Raw genomic sequence first — 27,497 nt, 5'->3', positions numbered from 1 at the left:
CCATTACCGGACATGCTGGCGGAAACGGTGCCAAACGCTTTTTGCACTACTTGGGTATCTCGCTTCGGTGTTCACGAAACAATAAGCACTGATCAAGGTCGTCCGTTCGAATCCCAGCTCTTTCTAGAACTGATCAAATAGCTCGGAATGGTTCGAACTCGAACCACAGCTTACTAGCCTCAAGCAAATGGATTAGTAGAGCGATTTCACCGCAGATTGAAGTCTGCAGTTATGTGCGTGGATCCGATGCACTGGAGTGAGAAACTTCCATTGATTTTGCTCGGCTTGTGCACTGATATCCGCGATGATACGAACTGCTCTGTAGCTGAAATGATGTAGGGGAAACCTCTTCGGGTTCCAGGCAAATTTTTCGAAAATACCACTGCTGAAACAAATCCATCGGATTGTGTTGAACTTAATTTTAAAATTAAAAAAACACTTTAATAAAGAGTAAAAAAAAAAAAAACCTGCGTATTCATGTAATGAGCAGATTGAGACCTTCCCTGATACGAATACCAAAGTTACGCCTTCAGGTCATCGAGTAAGTTTTCTGGCATAACTGGTGGGGGGTAGTGTGGTGGCAACCCTGCCATCGTGAATAGAGGGAGAGAGAGAGAGAAATGACAGTGGAGCCCTGTTCCATACCGCTAAAGTCAGTTTTTATTCTTTCATCGTCCGTTAACCGACTCGTTTATTATTTTGGCTCGCCATCCGACGTGATCGGTAACGTCTGATATCCCTAGAAGTATTTCCGTGGGTATTTCTCAATGAACGAATAAAAGAAAAAAAAATCATATATTCATCTGTTTATTGACTATCAACTTCTTACATAACAAATCACTGCCGTATAATTAATGTTTCGAACAAAAGCTTTATAAAATTTCACTATCTATGACGTCTTTTTCTCTGTCTTAGTGAAGGGCAGCACACACGCGAAAACACGCTTCAGATTGATCCTACGGTAGCGGGGATAACCGATGGATATTTGCATTAAAAATGTTTTCAAGCAGTAGTACATTTAAAATAGAACACAATTCTCCAATGTATAATTCACTGCGCAAAATACACACAACCGCTTAAGTACGCCATTGTAGTACACAGTTCTACTAAATATACGATATTTAAAATAGTCTTTTCGATTGTTGTTTTGTTGGTGATCGATTCGAAGCTCGTTTAGAATGGTGAGTTCATTCCAAGTTTTGTGCCAAAGTCCAAACGTGCTCGCCTAATGTACCGATTGTTGACCCTGAAACATATAAACAAATTTAAGAAAAAAGTAATTCAGTTTTTCTTATCCAGCCATACTTGATTTCTTCCCATTTGAAGAACTCGGTCAGGGCCAGTGTGATGCTCGCGGTTAGTACCAGGAACAGTACGATCGGCCAAACACGATCCATCTCCTGCCAGTAGTAGTCGTCGGTGCAGATTTGAACCACGATGGTGAGGGTGTGGAACAGAAGCAGCCCGGCACTGGCCGATACCCAGCAGAGGTTTCCGAGCGGACTTCGCCTGAAGGACGTATAATCTCGATGCACGAACGAACTGCTGATCATTACGAAGTGTATGATGATGCCCAGCAGGATGAAGCTGCGGGCGACGGCGAGGTCCTGGGACAGATTGCCATCCACGTCGTCTTCGTCATCGGAAAAGATCTCGATCGGGTGCGACAGGAACGAGCAGTAGGATATGACCAGGAACAGAACAACCAGCGAAAACTTGATGCCGTAGCACCAGAGCACAAAGAGCACCAACCGGGAGTCGAGGGAGGTTTGCTTTTTGCCGGTGGCCCGCTTCATGATGGCTGGATCTGATCCTACCCGCAGTAAGGAGAGGGATATCAGAGGCACAGCGAAGCACATCACGTAGAGAACGTGATGCGGTACGACCATCGGTGGAAGCGATAGGATGGCGGTGATCGTGTTCATTGCGGCAAGCGATACAGCACAGCAAGCCCAAAATTGGATGCAGCTCCAGAGGCCTTGGATGAACCGACGGCTAAGCTCGATGACAGCTACGATGGAAATTGGATCATCTCGACAGGTTGCTATCGAGCAGGAAATTGAGTTTAGCATACGACTGAGGTAGATTGGCGAAATGGTAACAATCTTCTGGGGACTCGGCAGTAGAAGTTTTCCTTGTGCGACACGATGCAGTTTGGCTTTGTTGTTGTAGATGTTGGATTCCGCATACGCTGGATAGTCCTGACATACTTGCGGATACAAGGGTTCAATTGCTATTGAGCAATCACCTTGTAGGAAGATCTCAGAATTCGAGTTAGACGCAGAAGATCCAAGGCATACCACGATTTCACCGTACTGCTGCATTATTTTGAGCATCTCTCTGGTAGCTTCGGCTGAGCAATCCGTGAATAATGAAACAAGCAGTGGAACGTTGTCCACATTTTCCAGGTGGGGCCGAATGTTTTCGATGCCTCTGGGAAGCTTGGCGCGATTGGACATGTCGAAGTTGATCGGAGCGCTTTGTTCGGTGCTATCTGTCAAGCAGCTTAATGATCGGCAGTTATCGTCATGTCCGGCACAATCCATGGCCGAGTCTTGTGACGTCCCCCGATGTAGACGCTGTTGTCGGAGGTCTCGCATTTCGAAACTTTCCCGCGAACAGTCTACGGAGGGATTCTTGCTCTGATTACAAAGCTGCGGATCCAGGAGACTAGTGTCTGGATTTGATATTGCACCGGGGGCTGACGAACTCAGAGGCTTAGAACTTTCTAAATTTGGAAGCAGTTTGTTGAGTTCGTTCTCTTCCTCAACCTGCGAGTGGGTATTCGAGCCTGACGGATGAATTCTGAACTCAAACTGCTTCGTAGGAGATGCCACTGTGCTCTCGCTATCGCTCAGCAAGGAAATGTGGCAATTCCAGCCGGACTCCAGGCCCATTTTTTCCGAAAACACTCTGGATCGCAATTCGTTCTCTTTGCTAAAGTGCACAAACCGGATGCAAGCCCTTTCCAATCGCTCGATCAGCTGAACGATATCGGTTTGCGCTTGATACTGCATCGTGATCATCCCGATGAACACCTGGTGGCACTGCATTTCGAAGCAACCTTCCGCATCGGAGATATCCTCGTCTCTATTCTCAGTGAACAGCAGCGAATCCGTGCTGATAGAATGATGCGTTAGCGGAGCTCCTCCGTTGTCATACTCCAACGAATGCTCCCTATTGAAAAGGTCTCTCCGATGCTTGGTCTCCGGGGGCAACTCCAAATAAGCAATATCTCCACCAATTCCCCCCGACAGGGCCCCCGTTATGCCGCGCCGCAATGGCCTGTATGCGAACGCAGTGCAGTACGCCGTCAGGGCACTTCTCTGGTAGAAATCCTGAGCTCGCTTCCGTTCTTTCTCCGTCAACGGATGCAGATCCTGCCCGTCCCAGTAGTCGTCGCAACTGTCCAAAACGATGTCGGCCGTTCCCTGCGTCAACAGCTGCAACGAACCACCCGGATTCTCTCGCATCACCACCGACAGCGAGTGAGGAAACGGAACCTTAACCTTGGCCGCCAGCTGGAGAGACCGCGCGAACTTGATATCCCTCCGTACCACGTCCGGTTGCTGTGTGGGGCGAATCAGAATGGATTGTGAAACGGGACCGATGCCCACTAGCCGGTATGGGAAAAAGTACTCACCAGATGACGATAGCTGGAGATTTGGCCTTCCAAGCTGAAGATGTCCCGCGCTTGCTTGGTGAATCCGATTTGGCGCGCCAACTCACACAGACAGCGGCTAAACAACATATGGCGAAAAATAATGAGTAACTTTTGTTGATTGATCATGAAAACCGATTGGGTGTAGGCGATAAAGGAGTGTAAGGATGATAGGGTCAATGGTGTATTTCCGGTAATCTGAACATATTTTGTACATTTTAGGTGTATTATTCGATATTCTGATCAATCTAATTATATCTTCAATACCTTTGGTGAAATGAAATAAACAAGACATGGTCAACGGTCCAAAATTTATTCAGATGTCCAAAATATGTACAGCCGTGTGTGTAGTTTGAAAAAGGTGTAAATTTGTAATCGAATTTGTTCATAATGGTAGTTTTATTGACTGATTGTAGCAGTTTTTTTTCATACCGTGGGAATCTATTTCAGAAAATTCGACAATAAAATAACATCAAACGATTTATATCAAACATCTAACATAGAACAACAAGTGCAAAATTATTACAAATGAGTTAACAAAATAATCGAACAAAATGTGTTGTAGTCACAAATACGATTTAAATTCGTTCGTATTCTACTCCACTAATGATACGAAGTCTTAGTATTTGTGATTAGCGCCAGCTCCAACGGATTGTGTGTGTTTTTTTGCAACTAAACAAACATTCTAAGATTGGGTTAAACTGTCTGTGTGTCAGAAGCAATCATTAGGAATCGCTTGAACACCGTCGCTGCGGGGAAATTCGTTTTCGGGCGAAACTCACTGCATCATCCCTGCTAGATTACCTGCCTCGAATCCTGAGAATGCAGAGATTCCCGTCCATCAATCTAGAGGGTTGTAGGACAAAAGGTCGAAGGTCAAAAGGTCGAAGGACAAAAGGTCGAAACAAAAAAACTGAGTCAAAAGGTCGAAAGGACAAAAGGTCGAAAAACAAAAGGTCGAAGGGTCAAAAGGTCGAAGGGACAAAAGGTCGAAACAATAAATCTGAGCCAAAAGGTCGAAAGGACAAAAGGTCGAAGGATACAAAAGGTCGAAGGGAAAAAGGTCGAAACAAAAAATCTGAGTCAAAAGGTCGAAGGGTCTAAAGGTCGCCAGAACAAAAAAAAAGAAATTGCGGTTGTCGGACAAAAGGTCGAAGGCCAAAAAGTCGAAGATGAAAAATCAAAGGTCAAAAGGTCGAAGGTCGAAAAAATTAAGCAAAACGTCGAGTGCACATTTATAATTTGCCTGATAATATTTCATTGTTGAATTTTTCCTTCTTTTAGTCATATGCCGTTCTTTCTAGATTCGCATATTTATTTTTATTTGTGTTTCACCTGATTATATTTTATTGTTGAATTTTTCCTTCTTTTAAACAGCTGTTAAAATGCTGGTTAACCGTGAAATTAATGAATTCAAACCGCGTAAAAAAAACTGGGTGTAATACATTTATTTTTATTATTAGAAACCGTTACGTTACGCTGTAAAGTTGGGAGGGTATGGAATTGCCAAAATTTGCGTTAGGGAAGATCCAATAATTACGTAACGCAAAAATTGGGCATTTTCAACCCGGCTCCCCCTATGTCTCTTTTTTGTAAGAAACATCTAAAAATTTTGCATGGATCGTCACACTTCGCTCAACCCCCCATCCCCTCTAAACGTTACTTAGCTCATGGACGCTCCCTTACGTGATTTGTGTTTCATTTTGAAGTCAACTAGTAACCCTCTAAGGCCCAAGACCATTTTCTGACGGTAAACTAATTTTTATAAATTTCTTAATTGTTCAGATTTTGAAATTGATTTTTGACCTGTTTTCCATTCAACCTTCTGTTATTTTTTCGAACCTCTTTTCCTCCGACCTTTTGTTATTCCGATCTTTTGTCCTTTCAACCTTTAGACTTTCGACCTTTTTTCCTTTCAATTTTTTGACTTTCGACATTTTGTTATTTCGACATTTTATCCTTTCGACCTTTTGTCCTTTCGACCTTTTATCTTTTCGTGCTTTCGTCCTTTTGACCTTTTGTCCTTTCGACTTTTTATCCTTTCGACCTTTTATTCTTTTGGGCCTTTGTTTTTTGGACCTTCTGTCCTTTTGACCTTTTGTTTTTTCAACCTTTTGCCCTTTCAACCTTTGGCCCTTTCGACCTTTTGTCCTTTCATCCTTTTGTCCTTTCGACCTTTTGTCCTTTCGACCTTTTGTCCTTTCGACCTTTTGTTCTTTCGACCTTTTGTCCTTTCGACCTTTTGTCCTTTCGACCTTTTGTCCTTTCGACCTTTTGTCCTTTCGAACTTTTGTCCTTTCGACCTTTTGTCCTTTTGTTCTTTCGACCTTTTGCCCTTTCGACCTTTTCTGCTTTCAACCTTTTGTCCTTTCGACCTTTCTTCCTTTCGACCTTTTGTCCTTTCGACCTTTTCTCCTTTCAACCTTCTGTCCTTTCGACCTTTTGTCCTTTCGACCTTTTGTCCTTTCGACCTTTTGTCCTTTCAACCTTTTGCTCTTTCGACCTTTTGCCCTTTCGACCTTTTGTCCTTTCGACCTTTTGTCCTTTAAACCTTTTGCCCTTTTGACCTTTTGTCCTTTCGACCTTTTGTCCTTTCGACATTTTGTCCTTTCAACCTTTTGTCCTTTCGACTTTTTGTCCTTTCAACCTTTTTTCCTTTCGACCTTTTGCCCTTTCGACCTTTTGCCCTTTCAACCTTTTCTCCTTTCAACCTTTTGTCCTTTCGACCTTTTGTCCTTTCGACCTTTTATCCTTTCGACCTTTTGTCCTTTCGACCATTTGTCCTTCCGACCTTTTGTCCTTTCAACCTTTTGTCCTTTCGACTTTTTGTCCTTTCAACCTTTTTTCCTTTCGACCTTTTGCCCTTTCAACCTTTTGTCCTTTCGACCTTTTGTCCTTTCGACCTTTTGTCCTTTCGACCTTTTTTTCCTTTCGACCTTTTGTCCTTTCAACCTTTTGTGCTTTCAACCTTTTGTCCTTTCGACCTTTTGTCCTTTCGACCTTTTGTCCTTTCGACCTTTTGTTTTTTCGACCTTTTGTCCTTTCGACCTTTTGTCCTTTCGACCTTTTGTCCTTTCAACCTTTTGCCCTTTCGACCTTTTGTCCTTTCGACCTTTTGTCCTTTCAACCTTTTGCCCTTTCGACCTTTTGTCCTTTCAACCTTTTGTCCTTTCGACCTTTTGTCCTTTCAACCTTTTGCCCTTTCGACCTTTTGTCCTTTCGGCCTTTTGTCCTTTCGACCTTTTATCCTTTCGAGCTTTTGTCCTTTCGACCTTTTGTCCTTTCGGCCTTTTGTCCTTTCGACCTTTTGTCCTGCCGACCTTTTGTCCTTTCAACCTTTTGCCCTTTCAACCTTTTGTCCTTTCGACCTTTTATCCTTTCGAGCTTTTGTCCTTTTTGACCTTTTGTCCTTTCGGCCTTTTGTCCTTTTGACCTCTTGTCCTTTCGACCTTTTGTCCTTCCAACCTTTTATCCTTTCGACCTTTTGTCCTTTCGACCTTTTGTTCCTTTCGACCTTTTGTCCTTTCGACCTTTTGTCCTTTCGACCTTTTGTCCTTTCAACCTTTTGTCCTTTCAACCTTTTGTCCTTTCGACCTTTTGCCCTTTCGACCTTTTGTCCTTTTAACCTTTTACCTTTTCGACCTTTTGTCCTTTCAACCTTTTGTCCTTTCGACCTTTTGTCCTTTCGACCTTTTGTCCTTTCGACCTTTTGTCCTTTCGACCTTTTGTCCTTTCGACCTTTTGTCCTTTCAACCTTTTGCCCTTTCGACCTTTTGTCCTTTCGACCTTTTGTCCTTTCGACCTTTTGTCCTTCAACCTTTCGACCTTTTGTCCTTTCGACCTTTTGTCCTTTCGACCTTTTGTCCTTTCAACCTTTTGTCCTTTCGACCTTTTGTCCTTTCGACCTTTTGTCCTTTCGACCTTTTGTCCTTTCGACCTTTTGTCCTTTCGACCTTTTGTCCTTTCGACCTTTTGTCCTTTCGACATTTTGTCCTGCCGACCTTTTGTCCTTTCGACCTTTTGTCCTTTCAACCTTTTGCCCTTTCGACCTTTTGTCCTTTCGGCCTTTTGTCCTTTCGACCTTTTATCCTTTCGAGCTTTTGTCTTCTTGGCATTTTCTCCTTTCGACCTTTTGTCCTTTCGACCTTTTGTTTTTTCAACCTTTTGCCCTTTCAACCTTTTGACCTTTCAACCTTTTGCCCTTTCGACCTTTTCTTCTTTAAATCTTTTCTCCTTTCAACCTTTTGCCTTTTCGACCTTTTGTCCGCTCAACATTTTGTCCTTTCGACCTTTTGTCCTCTCGGCATTTTGTCCTTTCGACCTTTTGTCCTTTCGACCTTTTGTCCTTCGACCTTTTGACACAGACTCATCTAGAGGTTCCCTGTCTACAATAAGAATATTCCCTTCCACGAGCTCGGGGATTCGTTTCCAGGAATTGGGAGGTTCTCTGCCAGGAATTTAAAAATTCCAGGCCAAGAATACGGAAATTCCCTATGTGGAGGTTCCCGGTCATGAATCTAAAGGTTCCCTGTCTGCAATTCGAATATTACCTGCCAATAATCCGGAGATTCCCTTCTTGGAGTCGGGAGGTTTCCTGTCAGAGATCGGGAGGTTCCACGCCAAGAATCGCGAGGTTCCACGCCAGAAATCGCGAAGTTCTCTGCCAGGAATTGCGAGGTTCCCTGACAGGAATCGAAAGGTTCCCTGCCAGGAATTGGGAGGTTCCCTGCCAGGAATCAAGAGATTCCCTGCCTCCAAGATATTCCCTGTCAGGAATCGGGAGGTTCCCTGTCAGAAATCGGAAGGTTCCCTGCAAGGAAGCGCGAGGTTTCCTACCTGAAATCACGAGTTTTCAAGTATTGGGAGGCGCATTGTCAGGAATTGGGAGCTTCTCTGCCAGGAATCGAGAAAATTCCAGCAAGAAATCGGAAATTCTGTGCAAGGAATAGAGATTCCCTGCCAGGAATCGGGAGGTTCCCTGTCATGTATTGAGAGCTTCCTGGACAGATCTCTGTCAGGAATTGAGAGAGTTCCTGTTAGGAACCGAAAGATTACTTGCCAGGAATCGGGAGGTACCCTGTCAGGAATTGGGAGGTTCCCTGTAAGGAATTAGGAGGTTCTCTGTCAGGAATAGTAAGGTGCCTTGTCAGTAAACGGGAGTTTCGCTGCCAGCTCCCTGTCAGGAATCGGGTGATTCCCTGTCAGGAATCGGGTGATTCCCTGAAAAGAATCAGAAGTTTCCTTGTCAGGAACCGGGAAATTGCCTGTCATGAATTGGGAGGTTCCCTGCCAGGTATCAGGAGACTTCCTGCCAGGAATCAGGAGGTTCCCTGCAGTGCGTTCCCTTCAAGAATCGGTTCCCTGCCATAAAATAAGAGGTTAACTGCTGGGAATAAGGAAATTCCCTGGCATGAATAAGAAGATTCCTTGTCAGGAATCGAGAGACTCCCTATCAGGAATCAAGAGATTCCCTGCCAGCAATCGAGAGATACCCTGCCAGGAATCAGGAGATTTCTTGCCCGGAATCGGGAGACTCCATGCCATTACGTTCTCTTCCAGGAATCGGGAGGTTCCCTGTCTGGAAGTGAGAGGTTCCCTGTCAGGAATCGGGAGGTTGCCTGTCATGAATTGGGAGGTTCCCTGCCAGGTATCAGGAGACTTCCTGCCAGGAATCAGGAGGTTCCCTGCCATGAATAAGGAACTTCCCTGCCAGAAATCAGGCAGGTCTCCGTCAGGAATCGAGAGACTTTATGCTAGGAACCGGGAGGGTCCCTGCCAGGAATCGACATGTTCCCTAGGGAGATTCTCTACCAGGTATCGGGCGGTTCCTTTCCAAGAATCGCGAGTTTCCCTGCCAAAATACGGGAGATTCCCTACCAGGAATCGCAAGGTTCCCTACCAGGAATCTCGAGGCTCCCTACCGCGAATCGCGAGGTTCTCTGTCAGGAATTGGGAGGTTCTCTGCCAGGATCAAGAGTTTCCCTGCCAGGAATCGAGAGGTTCCCTGTCAGAAATCGGACGGCTCCCTGCAAAGAATCGGGAGGTTCCCTGCCAGGAATCGAAAGGTTCCCTGCCAGCAAGTTGGAGGTTCCCTTTCAGGAATCACGAGGTTCCCTAGTAGGAATTGCGAGGTTCCCTGCCAGGAATTGGGAGGTGCACTGTCAGGAATTGCGAGCTTCCCTGCCAGAAATCGGGCAGTCTCTGCCAGGAATCGAGAGACTTCCTGCTAGGAACCGCGAGGTTTCCTGCCAGGAATCGGGAGGTACCCTGTCAAGAATTGAGAGGTTCCCTGTCAGGAATTGGGAGGTTCCCTGTAAGGAATTAGGAGGTTCTCTGCCAGGAATGGTAAGTTGCCTTGTAAGTAAACGGGAGTTTCGCGGCCAGCTCTCTGTCAGGAATCGGGAGATTCCCTGGAAGGAATCAGAAGCTTCCTTGTCTGGAATCGGGACATTCCTTGCCAGGAATCAGGAGATTTCCTGCCAGGAATCAGAAGATTCCTTACCAGGAATCAGGAGATTTCCTGCCAGGGATCAAGAGATTTCCTGCGAGGGATTCGGAAGGTTCCCGATGCGCGACGTTCCTTGCCAATAATCACGATGTTCCCTGCCAGGACTACCCAGGTTTCGTACCTGGAATCGAGAGGTTCTCTGCCAGGAATATTGAGGTGCCGTTGCCAGCAATCACAAAGTTCCTTGCCAGAAGTCAGAAGGCCAGGAACCGGAAAAAAGAATCGACAAGGTATCAGGAGAATTCCCTGTCAGAAATTGAGAGACTTCTCACCATGAATTGGAAGGTTTTCTGTTAGGAATCGAGAAGATCCCTGCCAACAATCGGGAGGCTCCCAGTCAGGAATCGGGAAGTTCCCTTCAAGGAATCAGGAGATTCCCTGCCAAAAATCAGAAGGCTCCCTGACAGGGATCAGTAGATACCCTGCCAGGATTAGGGAGATTCCATTCCAGGAATCGGGAAATTCCCTGCCATGACTCGGAGGATTATTTCCCAAGAATCAGAAGATTCCCTACCAGGAAAAAAGATTTCGACAGGAGTCGGCAGGTACACTTTCAGGAATCGGGAGATTCTCTGACAGAAATCGAAATATTTCCTGCCAGGAATCGGGAGGAATTAGAAGGTTCCCCGCAGGGATTCGGAAGGATTCCTGCCAAAACCGTGACGATCCCGATGCGCGACAGAATCAGGAAAGTATCCTGTCAGGAATCGGGAGATTCCTTGCCTGTAATTGGTAGATTTCCTGTCAGAATTTGAAAGATTTTCTGCCAGGAATCTAGAGGTACTCTGTCAGGAATCGGGAGATATACTTCTTAGAATCGGGAAGTTCCCTGTCAGAAATTGTGAGGTTACCTGCCAGGAATCGGGAGATACTCTGCCAGTGATAGAAAGGTGCCCTGCCAGGAATCGGGAAGTTATCTGCCAGGAATTGGAAATTCACCACCAGGAATCGTGAGGTACCCTTCCAGGAACTGAGAGGTTCCCTGCCAGAAATCGGGAAGATCCCTGCCTGGTAATGACAGAGTCCTTACCAGGATCGCGAGATCGCCAGGAATCGAGAGATTTCCGTGCCAGAAATTGGGTGGTTTCCTGCCATGAATCGAAAAGTTCCTTACAGAAATTGGGAGATTCCCTACCAGCAAACGGGAGGTTTCTTGTCACGATGTGGAAGGTTCCCTACCAATAATCAGGAAGTTCCCTGCCAGAAGTCGGTAGCTTCCCTGCCAGGAATTAGTAGGTTCCCTGCCAGACTCGCGAATTGGGAGGTTCCTTGCCACGAATAGGTAGGTACTCGGGAGATTCTCAGCCAGGAATCGGGAAGATCCCTGCCGGGAATTGGGAGATTCCTAACAGACATCGGGAAATTCACTTTCACGATAAATTCCGTGCCAGAAATTGTGACAGCTTTCCTGCCTGGAATTGGAAGGTTCTCTGCCAGGAATCAGGTGGTTCCCTGTCAGGATTAGAGAGGTTCCCTTCCAGGAATCGGGAGATTCTTTGCCATGAATGGGTAGTTTTTTGAGTAACTTTTTGGAATATTGGAAAGTTCATCATTGTAAAGGATCGAGAGGTTCCTTAACAGGAATCAAGAGCTTCACTGTTCGGAATTGGGAGGTTCCCTGTCAGAAATCATAAAATTCCCTGCCCAAAATCGGGAGATTCCCTGCCAGGAATCGGAAAATTTTCTTCCAGAAATCGGTAGGTAGGTTTGAAAAACCATTTAAGAGATTTTTCAGTTTATTAAAGAGTTCATCTTTATAAATAACGGAAGGTTTCCTGTCAGGAATCGGGATATGCTCTGCCAGTACTCGATTTTTTTAATAAATCGGAAGTCTTCCAGCCGTTTCTTTTCTGCTGATATTACTGATCTGGAGCTCTGATTTTTTTTGTCGAGAATCCGGACCCTGGGTTCCGGGGTTTTCCGGCTAATAATCTGGAGATTCCTGGTCAAGAATATTGAGGTTGCTGCTCAGGACTTCGAATATTTCTAGTCATGAATCTGGAGATTCCTTACTAAATATCTGTGGATCTGCCCAGAAATCCAACAATAATCGTTCAGGAAGTCAAAGAATTCTCAAGTCAGAAAAGATTTTTCACATCGAAAATTAAGGATGCTCACCCAGGAGATGGGAAATGTCCGGTCTGGAATAGATTTGAAGCCGGGAACCCGAAATATCCAAGCCAGAATTGCAAAAATTCTTGACTAGGATTTCGAAGATCTCGGCCATGAGCTTGAAGGCTTCCGGCCAGAAATCCGGAGTTTCCGGAACATGAATCTGGAGATTCCTCACCAGGGTCCTGAATATTCCCAGCCAGCAATCTCCTGGCCAGTATTGCGGAAATTCCTGACATTCAATTTGACAAAGATCTCCAAATTCAATGTCCTAGCCAGAAAGAGTTTCTTAGCCAGGAATTTGAAGGCAAGTAATGAGAAGAGTTTTTACCAGGAATAAAAAGTTCTCTTAAGGAGAAATCTCAGGTTGTGGGGAATAAGAAGTCAAAGCAATCCACACCCACATTAATAAGAAAAAGCGCGGTGTAAGAGAAAGGCAAAATATAAATGTAAAGTCGTACAGTTTTCTCAAGATAAGATAATCAAACCACATGGGCTGCCTAATTTTCATTCAATATTTTCGGATGGATTATGAAACATTATAAGAAATACAAAATAACACTTATTCTGAATTAGATGTTCTTACTAATATACAAACATCAAATATTGATGGTAAACACATAAAGAAACAACCACTTTGAACACACTGAGAAAAACAAACAAACAACAAAGACTACTTAATCGAGTCTGAAATAATCAAAAAAAGCACCACAAAATTTGGCCCAGAACCGTCCGAAATAATAATTAGATATGAATGACAGAAAAATTGTAATAGTTACCTGAGTTCTGCACCAAGCAAGATATCATATTTGTTTTTATTTTCAATAGTCGTGAAATAAGCCAAAAAGCAATAAGACGGTATAATGGACGGCCCATGCAAATCATCGGAACCTTCCCCGTCTCTCGTGCATTATTGGTGGTTCTAGTCATATTATTTTAAATAGAAACACAATTTGGAAACCAAAATATAAGGACCTTAATCCAAAAGCGGATAGGAAGAGGCGTGGGAGTAGGGTGGTCACAAAAAGAAACGAAAATGGTAAAACAAGAAATGCAGCAAACACCAAATTAGAAACTTGGTATGCCTATTACATACCCATGCATAAAGCTATTCAAACTCGATTCTACAATCGCATACCGATTGGTCACGGGGACCAAGTCCTTGTCCAGCATCGCGACGGCCGTCACGTGGCCGCAAAACTTGGCGTAGTGGGCCTGCGTGTGGGGGCAGCACGTGTTCACCAGAATCGCCAGCCCTGTAAGAAAGCGTGGCAATGATTTTCGATCGACAATATCCGACACTGCTGGCTGGGCTGCGTGGAAACGAGACTCACCCAACGGTTTCAGCGAGGTCAGGTGATTCTTGAAGTCGTGATCGTCGAACTCCAGCTTGAAGGGGCTGTGCTGATCGTGCGTTAGGTCCAGCACTTCGGCGACCGCACCGACGCCTTCCTTATGGGTACTCTGCATGCAAACACACAAGAATCAAGAGCACACAAGAAAGATAGACAAAGAGAGAAAGGTTAATTTCGGTTAGTATGTGCAAAAATGACACCCACACTGTCAGTTCTAAAGGACTAGCATACAAAATGATCAGGCCAACAAGAGTATCGAAATACAAAGTTACGAACACGGTAAAAATCAAACGATAACTAAGGGAACGAAAAATCCAAAAAGAAGTGGTGTAAAGAGAAAAAGAGAAACAGACATCAAGGTCAATACCAGCTCGATTATATGCGAGAGTGGGTGGTAGTGTTCCTGGCAGCACTGGAAAACCAATAAAGGAGGTTAACAAATCGGTTGGTGGATATTGGCATAACGAAAAAGAAGGATTGATTACTGTCGTTCGACGCAATGAATCAAAATACTTTGATAATCAAAAACAAATAGTAACTGATCTCATGAGATTGTACTCAGAAAAAATAGATTTCGATCTTGATTGGACTTGAAATGGATTTAGATTGTACTGAAATTGCATTTGATTTGGAATTAAATTTGGATTGTAATTAGATTGGATTTAAATTAAATTTGAACTGGATTCGAATTCAATTTGGATTGATTTTGGTTTCGCAATTGGATACAAATTGGATTGGATTTGGATTGGATTTGGATTGGATTTGGATTGGATTTGAATTGGATTTGGGTTGGATTTGAATTGGATTTGGATTGGAATTGGATTGGATTTGGATTGAATTTGGATTGGATTTGGATTGGATTTGGATTGGATTTGGATTGGATTTGGATTGGATTTGGATTGGATTTGGATTGGATTTGGATTGGTTTGGATTGGTTTGGTTGGTTTGGATTGGATTAGGATTGGTTTGGATTGGATTGGTTTGGATTGGTTTGGATTGGTTTGGATTGGTTTGGATTGGTTTGGATTGGTTTGGTTGGTTTGGATTGGATATGGATTGGTTTGGATTGGTTTGGATTGGTTTGGATTGGTTTGGATTGGTTTGGATTGGTTTGGATTGGTTTGGATTGGTTTGGATTGGTTTGGATTGGTTTGGTTGGTTTGGATTGGTTTGGGTTGGTTTGGTTGGTTTGGTTGGGTTGGATTGGTTTGGATTGGTTTGGATTGGTTTGGTTGGTTTGGATTGGTTTGGATTGGTTTGGATTGGTTTGGTTGGTTTGGTTGGATTAGGATTGGTTTGGATTGGTTGGTTTGGATTGGTTTGGATTGGTTTGGTTGGTTTGGATTGGTTTGGTTGGTTTGGATTGGTTTGGATTGGTTTGGATTGGTTTGGATTGGTTTGGATTGGTTTGGATTGGTTTGGATTGGTTTGGTTTGGATTGGTTTGGATTGGTTTGGATTGGTTTGGATTGGTTTGGTTGCGTTTAGATTGGTTTGGATTGGTTTGGTTGGTTTGGATTGGTTTGGATTGGTTTGGATTGGTTTGGATTGGTTTGGTTGGTTTGGATTGGTTTGGATTGGTTTGGATTGGTTTGGATTGGGTGTGGATTGGTTTGAATTGGTTTGGTTTGGGTTTGGATTGGATTGGTTTGGTTCGATTTGGATTGGTTTGGATTGGTTTGGATTGGTTTGGATTGGTTTGGTTTGGTTTGGATTGGATTGGTTTGGACTCGATTCGGATTGGATGTGGATTGGTTTGGATTGGTTTGGTTCGATTTGGATTGGTTTGGATTGGTTTGGATTGGTTTGGATTGGTTTGGATTGGTTTGGTTGGTTTGGTTGGTTTGGATTGGTTTGGTTTTGATTTGGATTTGATTTGGATTTGATTTGGATTGGTTTGGATTTGGTTTGGTTTGATTTGGATTGGATTTTGGATTGGTTTGGATTGGTTTGGATTGGTTTGGATTGGTTTGGATTGGTTTGGATTGGTTTGGATTGGTTTGGATTGGTTTGGATTGGTTTGGATTGGTTTGGATTGGTTTGGATTGGTTTGGTTTGGATTGGTTTTGTTTGGTTTGGATTAAATTTGTATTGGTTTGGATTGGTTTGGATTGGTTTGGTTTGGATTGGTTTGGATTGGTTTGGATTGGTTTGGATTGGTTGGATTGGTTTGGTTGGTTTGGATCGGTTTGGATTGGTTTGGATTGGTTTGGATTGGTTTGGATTGGTTTGGATTGGTTTGGTTGGTTTGGATTGGACTTGGATTGGTTTGGATTGGTTTGGATTGGTTTGGATTGGTTTGGATTGGTTTGGATTGGTTTGGATTGGTTTGGATTGGATTGGGTTGGTTTGGATTGGTTGGTTTGGATTGGTTTGGATTGGTTTGGTTGGTTTGGATTGGTTTGGATTGGTTTGGATTGGTTTGGATTGGTTTGGATTGGTTTGGATTGGTTTGGATTGGTTTGGATTGGTTTGGTTGGTTTGGATTGGTTTGGATTGGTTTGGATTGGTTTGGATTGGTTTGGTTGGTTTGGATTGGTTTGGATTGGTTTAGATTGGTTTGGATTGGTTTGGATTGGTTTGGATTGGTTTGGATTGGTTTGGTTGGTTTGGATTGGTTTGGATTGGTTTGGATTGGTTTGGATTGGTTTGGTTTGGGTTTGGATTGGATTGGTTTGGTTCGATTTGGACTGGTTTGGATTGGTTTGGATTGGTTTGGATTGGTTTGGTTTGGTTTGGTTGGATTGGTTTGGACTCGATTCGGATTGGATGTGGATTGGTTTGGATTGGTTTGGATTCGGTTTGGATTGGTTTGGATTGGTTTGGATTGGTTTGGATTGGTTTGGATTGGTTTGGTTGGTTTGGATTGGTTTGGTTTGATTTGGATTTGATTTGGATTGGTTTGGTTTGGTTTGGTTTGATTTGGATTGGTTTTGGATTGGTTTGGATTGGTTTGGATTGGTTTGGATTGGTTTTGGATTGGTTTGGATTGGACTTTGATTGGTTTGGATTGGTTTGGATTGGTTTGGATTGGTTTGGTTTGGATTGGTTTGGATTGGTTTTGTTTGGTTTGGATTAAATTTGTGTTGGTTTGGATTGGTTTGGATTGGTTTGGTTTGGATTGGTTTGGATTGGTTTGGATTGGTTTGGATTGGTTGGATTGGTTTGGATTGGTTTGGATTGGTTTGGATTGGTTTGGATTGGTTTGGATTGGTTTGGATTGGTTTGGATTGGTTTGGATTGGTTTCAGTTGGTTTGGTTGGTTTGGATCGGTTTGGATTGGTTTGGATTGGTTTGGTTTGGTTTGGTTGGTTTGGATTGGTTTGGTTGGTTTGGATTGGTTTGGATTGGACTTGGTTGGTTTGGATTGGTTTGGATTGGTTTGGATTGGTTTGGATTGGTTTGGATTGGTTTGGATTGGTTTGGATTGGTTTGGTTGGTTTGGATTGGTTTGGATTGGTTTGGATTGGGTGTGGATTGGTTTGGATTGGTTTGGTTTGGGTTTGGATTGGATTGGTTTGGATTGGTTTGGATTGGTTTGGTTTGGTTTGGATTGGATTGGTTTGGACTCGATTCGGATTGGATGTGGATTGGTTTGGATTGGTTTGGATTGGTTTGGTTGGTTTGGATTGGTTTGGTTGGTTTGGATTCGATTTGGATTCGATTTGGATTGGATATGAATTGGTTTGGATTGGATATGGTTGGTTTGGTTGGTTTGGTTGGTTTGGTTTGGATTGGTTTGGATTGGTTTGGATTGGTTTGGATTGGTTTGGATTGGTTTGGATTGGTTTGGATTGGTTTGGTTGGTTTGGATTGGTTTGGTTGGTTTGGATTGGTTTGGATTGGTTTGGTTGGTTTGGATTGGTTTGGATTGGTTTGGATTGGTTTGGTTGGTTTGGATTGGTTTGGTTGGTTTGGATTGGTTTGGATTGGTTTGGATTGGTTTGGTTGGTTTGGTTCGATTTGGATTCGATTTGGATTGGATGTAGTTGGTTTGGATTGGATGTGGTTGGTTTGGATTGGTTTGGATTGGTTTGGTTTGGATTGGTTTGGATTGGACTTGGATTGGATTTGGATTGGTTTGGATTGGTTTGGATTGGTTTGGATTGGTTTGGATTGGTTCGGACTGGTTTGGATTGGTTGTGTTGGTTTGGATTGGTTTGGATTGGTTTGGTTTGGTTTGGTTGGTTTGGATTGGTTTGGATTGGTTTGGATTGGTTTGGATTGGTTCGGACTGGTTTGGATTGGATTTGGTTTGGTTTGGATTGGTTTGGATTGGTTTGGATTGGTTTGGTTCGATTTGGATTGGATGTGGTTGGTTTGGATTGGATATGAATTGGTTTGGATTGGTTTGGTTGGTTTGGTTTGGATTGGTTTGGATTGGACTTGGATTGGTTTGGATTGGTTTGGATTGGTTTGGATTGGTTTGGTTGGTTTGGATTGGTTTGGATTGGTTTGGATTGGTTTGGTTGGTTTGGATTGGTTTGGATTGGTTTGGTTGGTTTGGATTGGTTTGGATTGGTTTGGATTGGTTTGGATTGGTTTGGATTGGTTTGGTTGGTTTGGATTGGTTTGGATTGGTTTGGATTGGTTTGGTTGGTTTGGATTGGGTGTGGATTGGGTTGGATTGGTTTGGATTGGTTTGGTTTGGTTTGGATTGGATTGGTTTGGATTCGATTTGGATTGGTTTGGTTGGTTTGGATTGGTTTGGATTGGTTTGGTTTGGTTTGGATTGGATTGGTTTGGATTCGATTTGGATTGGTTGGATTGGTTTGGATTGGATTTGGATACGATTTGGATTGCGTTTGGATTGGTTTGGATTGGTTTGGTTTGATTTGGATTGGTTTGGATTGGTTTGGATTGGTTTGGTTGGTTTGAATTGGTTTGGTTGGATTTGGATTTGATTTGGATTGGTTTTGGATTGGTTTGGTTGGTTTGGTTGGTTTGGATTGGTTTGGATTGGACTTTGATTGGTTTGGATTGGTTTGGATTGGTTTGGATTGGTTTGGATTGGTTTGGATTGGTTTGGATTGGTTTGGATTGGTTTGGATTGGTTTGGATTGGTTTTGTTTGGTTTGGATTGGTTTGTGTTGGTTTGGATTGGTTTGGTTTGGATTGGTTTGGATTGGTTTGGATTGGTTTGGATTGGTTTGGATTGGTTTGGATTGGTTTGGATTGGTTTGGATTGGTTTGGTTGGTTTGGATTGGTTTGGATTGGTTTGGATTGGTTTGGATTGGTTTGGATTGGTTTGGATTGGTTTGGATTGGTTTGGATTGGTTTGGATTGGTTTGGATTGGTTTGGATTGGTTTGGATTGGTTTGGTTGGTTTGGATTGGTTTGGATTGGTTTGGTTGGTTTTGATTGGTTTAGATTGGTTTGGTTTTGTTTGGATTGGTTTGGATTGGTTTGGATTGGTTTGGAATGGTTTGGATTGGGTTTGGTTGGTTTGGATTGGTTTTGGATTGGTTTGGATTGGTTTGGTTGGTTTCGATTGGTTTGGATTGGTTTGGTTGGTTTGGATTGGTTTGGATTGGATTGGTTTGGTTGGTTTGGATTGGTTTGGATTGGTTTGGTTGGTTTGGATTGGTTTGGATTGGTTTGTTGGTTTGGATTGGTTTGGATTGGTTTGGTTTGGTTTGGATTGGTTTGGATTGGATTGGTTTGGATTGGTTTGGATTGGTTTGGATTGGTTTGGATTGGTTTGGATTGGTTTGGATTGGTTTGGATTGGTTTGGATTGGTTTGGATTGGTTTGGATTGGTTTGGATTGGTTTGGTTGGTTTGGATTGGTTTGGATTGGTTTGGTTGGTTTGGATTGGTTTGGATTGGTTCGGACTGGTTCGGACTGGTTTGGATTGGTTTGGTTTGGTTTGGATTGGTTTGGATTCGGTTTGGTTCGATTTGGATTGGATGTAGTTGGTTTGGATTGGATATGAATTGGTTTGGATTGGTTTGGATTGGTTTGGATTGGTTTGGATTGGTTTGGTTTGGTTTGGATTGGTTTGGATTGGACTTGGTTTGGTTTGGATTGGTTTGGATTGGTTTGTGTTGGTTTGGATTGGTTTGGTTGGTTTGGATTGGTTTGGATTGGTTTGGATTGGTTTGGATTGGTTTGGATTGGTTTGGATTGGTTTGGTTGGTTTGGATTGGTTTGGATTGGTTTGGATTGGTTTGGATTGGTTTGGATTGGTTTGGATTGGTTTGGATTGGTTTGGTTGGTTTGGATTGGTTTGGATTGGTTTGGATTGGTTTGGATTGGGTGTGGATTGGGTTGTGGATTGGTTTGGTTGGTTTGGTTTGGTTTGGATTGGATTGGTTTGGATTCGATTTGGATTGGTTTGGATTGGTTTGGATTGGTTTGGATTGGTTTGGTTTGGTTTGGATTGGATTGGTTTGGATTCGATTTGGATTGGTTTGGATTGGTTTGGATTGGTTTGGATTGGTTTGGATTGGTTGGTTTGGATTGGTTTGGTTGGTTTGGTTGGTTTGGATTGGTTTGGTTTGATTTGGATTGGTTTTGGTTGGTTTGGATTGAATTTGGATTGGTTTGGATTGGTTGGATTGGACTTTGATTGGTTTGGTTGGTTTGGATTGGTTTGGATTGGTTTGGATTGGTTTTGTTTGGATTTGGATTAAGTTTGTGTTGGTTTGGATTGGTTTGGATTGGTTTGATTGGTTTGGATTGGTTTGGATTGGTTTGGATTGGTTTGGATTGGTTTGGATCGGTTTGGATTGGTTTGGATTGGTTTGGATTGGTTTGGTTTGGTTTGGATTCGGTTTGGATTGGTTTGGATTGGTTTGGATTGGTTTGGATACGATTTGGATTGGTTTGGATTGGTTTGGATTGGTTTGGATTGGTTTGGTTGGTTTGGATTGGTTTGGATTGGATTGGTTTGGATTGGATTTGATTGGTTTGGTTGGTTTGGATTGGTTTGGATTTGATTTGGATTGGATTTTGGATTGGTTTGGATTGGTTGGATTGGTTTGGATTGGTTTGGATTGGATTTGGATTGGACTTTGATTGGTTTGGATTGGTTTGGATTGGTTTTGTTTGGTTTGTATTAAATTGTGTTGGTTTGGTTGGTTTGGTTTGGATTGGTTTGGATTGGTTTGGATTGGTTTGATTGGTTTGGATTGGTTTGGTTGGTTTGGATTGGTTTGGATTGGTTTGGATCGGTTTGGATTGGTTTGGATTGGTTTGGATTGGTTTGGATTGGTTTGGATTGGTTTGGATTGGTTTAGATTGGGTTGGATTGGTTTGGATTGGTTTGGATTGGTTTGGATTGGTTTGGATTGGTTGGATTGGTTTGGTTGGTTTGGATTGGTTTGGATTGGTTTGGATTGGTTTGGTTGGTTTGGTTTGGATTGGTTTGGTTGGTTTGGATTGGTTTGGATTGGTTTGGATTGGTTTGGATTGGTTTGGATTGGTTTGGATTGGTTTGGATTGGTTTGGATTGGTTTGGATTGGTTTGGATTGGTTTGGATTGGTTTGGATTGGTTTGGATTGGTTTGGTTGGTTTGGATTGGTTTGGATTGGTTTGGTTGGTTTGGATTGGTTTGGATTGGTTTGGATTGGTTTGGATTGGTTTGGATTGGTTTGGTTGGTTTGGATTGGTTTGGATTGGTTTGGATTGGTTTGGTTGGTTTGGATTGGTTTGGATTGGTTTGGATTGGTTTGGTTCGATTTGGATTGGTTTGGATTGGTTTCAATTGGTTTGGATTGGTTTGGATTGGATTTTGGATTGGTTGGATTGGTTTGGTTGGTTTGGATTGGTTTGGATTACGTTTGGATTGGTTTGGATTGGTTTGGATTGGTTTGTGTTGGTTTGGATTGGTTTGGATTGGTTTGGATTGGTTTGGATTGGTTTGGTTGGTTTGGATTGGTTTCGATTGGTTTGGATTGGTTTGGTTGGTTTGGTTGGTTTGGATTGGTTTGGTTGGTTTGGATTGGTTTGGATTAGATTTGGATTAGATTTGGATTGGTTTGGATTGGTTGGATTGTGTTTGGTTTGGTTTGGATTGGATTGGTTTGGTTCGATTTGGTTGGTTTGGATTGGTTTGGATTGGATTGGTTTGGATTGGTTTGGATTGGTTTGGATTGGTTTGGATTGGTTTGGATTGGTTTGGATTGGTTTGGTTGGTTTGGATTGGTTTGGATTGGTTTGGATTGGTTTGGATTGGTTTGGATTGGTTTGGATTGGTTTGGTTTGGTTTGGATTGGTTTGGTTGGTTTGGATTGGTTTGGATTGGTTTGGATTGGTTTGGATTGGTTTGGATTGGTTTGGATTGGTTTGGATTGGTTTGGATTGGTTCGGACTGGTTTGGATTGGTTTGGTTTGGTTCGGATTGGTTTGGATTGGTTTGGATTGGTTTGGATTGGTTTGGATTGGTTTTGGATTGGTTTGGATTGGTTTGGATTGGTTCGGACTGGTTTGGATTGGTTTGGTTTGGTTTGGATTGGTTTGGATTCGATTTGGATTCGATTTGGTTCGATTTGGATTGGATGTGGTTGGTTTGGATTGGTTTGGATTGGTTTGGTTTGGTTTGGATTGGTTTGGATTGGTTTGGTTCGGTTTGGATTGGTTTGGTTGGTTTGGGTTAAATTTGAATTCGATTTGGTTGGTTTGGATTGGATTGGACTTGGATTGGTTTGGATTGGTTTGGATTCGATTGGTTTGGATTGGTTTGGTTGGTTTGGTTGGTTTGAATTGGTTTGGATGGGTTTGGATTGGATTTTGATTTGGATTGGTTTGGTTTGGATTGGTTTGGATTGGATGTGGTTGGTTTGGATTGGTTTGGATTGGTTTGGTTTGATTTGGATTGGTTTGGATTGGTTTGGATTGGTTTGGATTGGTTTGGATTGGTTCGGATTGGTTTGGATTGGTTTGGATTGGTTTGGATTGGTTTGGATGCGATTTGGATGCGATTTGGATTCGATTTGGATTGGTTTGAATTGGTTTGGTTGGTTTGGATCGATTTGGATTGGTTTGGATTGGTTTGGATTCAGTTGGTTTGGATTGGTTCGGTTGGTTTGGATTGGTTTCGATTGGTTTGGATTGGTTTGGATTAGATTTGGATTGGTTTGGATTGGTTTGGATTGGTTTGGATTGGTTTGGATTGGATTGGTTTGGATTGGTTTGGATTGGTTTGGATTGGTTTGGATTGGTTTGGATGTGATGTGGGTTGGTTTGGTTGGTTTGAATTGGTTTGGATTGGTTTGGATTGGTTTGGATTGGTTTGGATTGGTTTGGATTGGTTTGGATTGGTTTGGATTGGTTTGGGTTGGTTTGAATTGGTTTGGGTTGGTTTGGATTGGATTGGTTTGGATTGGTTTGGATTGGTTTGGATTGGATTCGGATTGGTTTGGATTGGTTTGGATTGGATTGGTTTGGATTGGATTGGATTGGTTTGGATTGGTTTGGATTGGATTTGGATTGGTTTGGATGCGATTTGGATGCGATTTGGATTCGATTTGGATTGGATTTGGATTGGATTTGAATTGGATTTGGATTGGGTTTGGATCGATTTGGATTGGATTTGGATTTCGATTGGATTTGGATTGGATTTGGATTGGATTTAGATTGGATTTGGATTGGATTTGGATTGGACTTGGATTGGATTGTATTTGGATTGGATTTAGATTTGATTTGGATTGCGTTTCTACTGGATCTGGATCAGATGGATGTTAACCTTATTCGATCGTTCAAGTCTCGGAGATTCAAATACCTTCAGAAATCAGAATAAAATACTCATTCTCTGTCACGTGCGTTACAATATTCATCATTGCGTCTTCACACAGCGTATGTTTGCACGCGAAAATTTCGAACACTAGTTTTATTACTTTGAAGGCCGAATGTTCGAGATTCGAAAATTTATCAACGGTCATGATGAAGTGGATTTGATAAACAGTGCCCATGGCTTGACAATTCTTCCTACCTGCGAGTTCAGACTGCTCTGCTCCGACTTGTCGGATCCGTTGTTTTCACTGTTGGACGCCTCCCTCAGAAAGAACACCTTTTCGGCCGTTGGGTTTGGCCACGATAAAATTCCCTTCTTATCCACGCAGCACAAAGCCTTAAAGTTGAACAAATTATCGTAAATCATCGTCCAGATGCTTTCAACAAATCCAACTCTACCGTAATGGTTCCCAGAACCTGGACCACGTTTGCACTCCGGCTGAGCAGTTCGCTGCGGCCGCGGAACAGCTGCCACCAGAAGTAGGCGATTATCCGCCGTGGAAGCTTCACGAGATCCAGGTCCCCGGTCGGTGTGTCCAGATCCTCCTGGAAGGATTTCTGCGCTTCCGCTCGCATCACCGACTGCGGAATCGACAGAAGCGTCTCGAGCCGGGCCGTCCCCCACAGGTTGATGGTTATCCATAGCAGCGGGAACATGAGCGGCAGAACAGGGAGTAGTGCGGCCGAGGGATTCAACAGGAAGACATTCATCCAGTTGGTGGGTAGTTTGCCGTTCAGATAGTAGCCGAGATATCGGAGGGCGCCGACGGTCAGCGTTAGGAAAATGACGATCAGGAAGCCCCACTGTTGGATGCATTTGCTAATCAGAAGGTCACGCTGCTGGTCGATGATGGTGGTGGGTCGGTTCAGGAAGTTATCGAGCGTGGTGCGTAGATTTTCCAAATACGGCGTAACTTCCACAATGCAAGTAAGATCGGACATCGGGGCGCGAGCGGTTGGCTTTTTCGGGGGTTCCATCTCCTGACTCAGCCCGTAGGTTTCGCCACATTTGAAGGTCCGCTTTCCGGACAGCTCGGAGCACGTTCCCGGTGAGACCTGGCCAGGGCGCATAACGATGTAGTCTCCTCGAACCAGCAGTGCCCACGGGAGGTTTACTATTTTTCCATCGCGATAGGTCCACTGAAGGGTTACGCACGGGGACAGCGGACTGCATAGATGCGGATAGTTCGAGGGAGTCCAATCGCGACACAGTTCGGTGCCGCACTTGATTTCCTCCAGCACCATACGGACCTTGCGGAACATTTCCGTTTGCTTGAGGATGTCTTCCCGAACGATGACGACCACCGTTAGGAGTAGAAAGCTTGAAATGAAACCCGCCGAAAAGTAGTATCCGACCAGGAAGAAGGCAACCACAACCGCCACCGTGCTCAGCAGGGAAAACCAACTGAGCACACTCAACGGCCCTCCTGCGAATGGTGGTTTTAACTTGGTCAGCCACCTGTGGAACAAAAGAGATTTCGATTATCAAAGGGAAACAAGTTTGGAAGGGTCAAGATAAAAAAAGCTTTGGGAGAAAAATATTGTATTAAATTGGAGAACATGGCAGACGTTCCATTGAGATCCTGATTGAAGCTATTTGCTGATTTTTTCTTTTACCCTGGTAAAATAAATTTCGACCAAGAACCAGCCGCCTCAAAGACTGGGATCTTTGACATCTCGACAAGTTCTTTACCCGGACCTCAATATATTTTCTTATTGCACCGACCAGTAGCTGGAACAGTATTTTTAATTTTTAGCGATTTTTAGTCTTATTTTTAGCTGATCATATATTCAGATGTTGAATTACCGGGGATTGTTAGATTTAGAAGACCCAAGTTTGTAAGTCCTTTATCATTCCTTATCCACTTACGATACTTGCAAATTTAAAAAAAAATCAGGCTTTTCGTTTTGGAAATTGGGAATTCAATGGGAAATTCCTTTGAATTTATTCAAGAAGCTTTTCTGGATTTTTTTTCGGTTCTGCCCAAACACTTGATTCTTCTTTATCATTGAAACATGAACATTACTATATATGCTAAAACAATAGTTTCGCGTTTTTACTTTATGAAATTAATTTTCTTCAGATTCTGCAGATCTATCGCCTCCTGTGTAGCCGCACCAATTGTAGTGGCGGAGTTTCATTATGTCCGATGAACGATCTCATTTAGCTCTCCAATGACCATAATTTAACAATATGTATAATTTAAAGAGCCGTCAACGGAAATAATCAAAAGTTTTCATCCCGTTTTGAACTTAATGTTGAGTTAAAAAACACATTAATAAATGTATATAAAAAAGCTTTATATTCCATTTAATCACGCAAACTAAATAAAGAAAAAAACAATACTCACATTCAACTTACTCGACATTTGTTCTGCTTCTTTTCGTCAGTTTAGCGTCAATATATTCTAGTTTCTTTTCCCTCATTCAATGGGTAGAAACTTTTAACTTTAAAAACGGGATAAAAGTGCACATTATCAATAAATTCAAAGTACGTACCCATTATTTTGACAGCTCAATATATCACCAAAAAATAGGTCTTTTCAACTCTTTATTTAGGTTTTCTTGAAGAATTTTGAGCCCAACCTCTCGTTTCAGATGACATAATGTTGATTGGTACCCATCACTCAAAATTAGTGGGAAAGTTTCTTCCAACTTGTCTAGCTTCCGAAACCGGCATCACAAATCATCTCATATCAGCTACTACATTCTAAATACTTTTGTAATTGAATCTGCAATAAAATGAAGTGCTACAATTTTAAATAGAAGGGATAACTTACTATATTTGTCCCATTTTCATATCTGAATGTTATTGGAATTTGTTATCACTTTCCCCTTTTAGACAAATAGTTATATAAGAACAAAACATTTAAAAAAAAATTAAGAAAATTTTACAAATGATAGCTTGCAATTAGTAAAATGTTACTGCAAAGCCATATGCTCTCCTTACGTCGAAAAGTTGTGATTGTTACAGAACTATTCAAAGAGTGTATCATTTTGCTCCCGTTTCCCCTTTCACTCCCGAACCAGGAACGCAACAAACCTCTTCTTTGCGAATCGCTCCTCGTAGGCGCACAGCACCGTCTCGATATCGTCGTGCAGTCGCTGCAGGGCTATGGTCGTCGAGAGCCCCAGGAAATCCCGATCGCCGTTGCCGTCCCCGTAGTCATCGGCTCCGTTCCGATGCTTCCGGTGGGAATCCGATTCCATGGTAAATTTTGTCTGTTCTGGTCGTTTATCTTCTGGCTTGTTGCTACGCTGCTGGTGCTTTTCCCTCGGAAAAGTGGGGTACCAATTTCTACATCTTATTACGCTAACCACCGCAATATTGCACGCACTTTTTTGCCCTCTAGCTGGTGACTTTTCAGTTTTTTTTCCTCCCGATGAGTCTTTCAAGCTGCAGAATTTTGGACACAAACAAACCGCGCACGAAGAAGACGATCGATAAGCACAGCTGAAAGCTGATAACGAAGACGACGAGTCTTTGCAGCAACCTGATGGACTGACAGGAATAAATTGTTTCACGGCGAGCGACTGACTGACGCGTACCTGCTTATGTCGACTCGGGGTTTGTTTACCTCCTTCGGGCTCTCGCCAAGATGGTTCACGCAGACAAGCAAACTACTGTTCGACATGAAGTTCAAAATAATCGTTTTAGCAGCTTAAATTGGCGTTAAATAATGATGATATCGATCTCTATTGTTAAAAAAATAAATTTTAATAAAATTTTAATTTTGATTAAATGAATTTCGATGTTGCACGAAGACGAAGAAGAAATAGAGCACGGCGTGTGTATGGGAGACCTTTATGACAAAAAATGAGCATTGCCAAAACTTTCACTACGTGAAAAAAGAGCTCTTCAGCTTTCATTTCGTGGCTATTTAGGTTTTTTTTCTAAAATTGTAACACTAAATTTGGTGATTTTGGACCCCCACCCTCTCCCTCGTAACACTTTTTGTATGGAAGGGAATGTTTATTTTTTTATGGATCGCTCGGCTTGACACCCTCTTTCCGCCTTCAGCGTTACGTAGTTCGTGGAAGGCCCCCTAAACAAAAATGACCGAGGGGCACCGAACTTTTTTTTTCTATTTGAACCGGAGCATTTTAATCGATTTTTATCGCTTC

General features: G+C 42.8%; 1 protein-coding gene across 3 annotated transcripts; it reads right to left on the bottom strand.

Moving 5' to 3' along the window:
• Window positions 1-791: 791 nt before the first annotated feature.
• LOC134207649 (transmembrane protein 94) lies at window positions 792-26,905 on the bottom strand. 3 transcript variants are annotated; one of them, XM_062683411.1, is made up of 9 exons: window positions 26,416-26,905; window positions 23,772-24,831; window positions 23,572-23,709; window positions 14,004-14,048; window positions 13,616-13,745; window positions 13,378-13,537; window positions 3,644-3,740; window positions 1,306-3,569; window positions 792-1,246 (listed from the first exon to the last, which is right to left on the bottom strand). In XM_062683411.1, exons 1-9 carry the CDS (start codon window positions 26,580-26,582, stop codon window positions 1,174-1,176), a joined length of 4,134 nt encoding a protein of 1,377 aa, XP_062539395.1. In that variant the 5' UTR covers window positions 26,583-26,905; the 3' UTR covers window positions 792-1,173. The 3 variants fall into 3 exon arrangements, with proteins under 3 accessions (XP_062539395.1, XP_062539396.1, XP_062539397.1); XM_062683412.1 differs by having other exon boundaries at window positions 13,420-13,537; XM_062683413.1 differs by lacking the exon at window positions 14,004-14,048.
• Window positions 26,906-27,497: the final 592 nt, after the last annotated feature.

This window comes from Armigeres subalbatus, chromosome 1, assembly GCF_024139115.2.
Source record: "Armigeres subalbatus isolate Guangzhou_Male chromosome 1, GZ_Asu_2, whole genome shotgun sequence".
In the NCBI taxonomy this organism is placed as follows: Eukaryota; Metazoa; Arthropoda; class Insecta; order Diptera; family Culicidae; genus Armigeres; species Armigeres subalbatus.
This window is presented reverse-complemented; position numbering and strand designations above follow the sequence as displayed.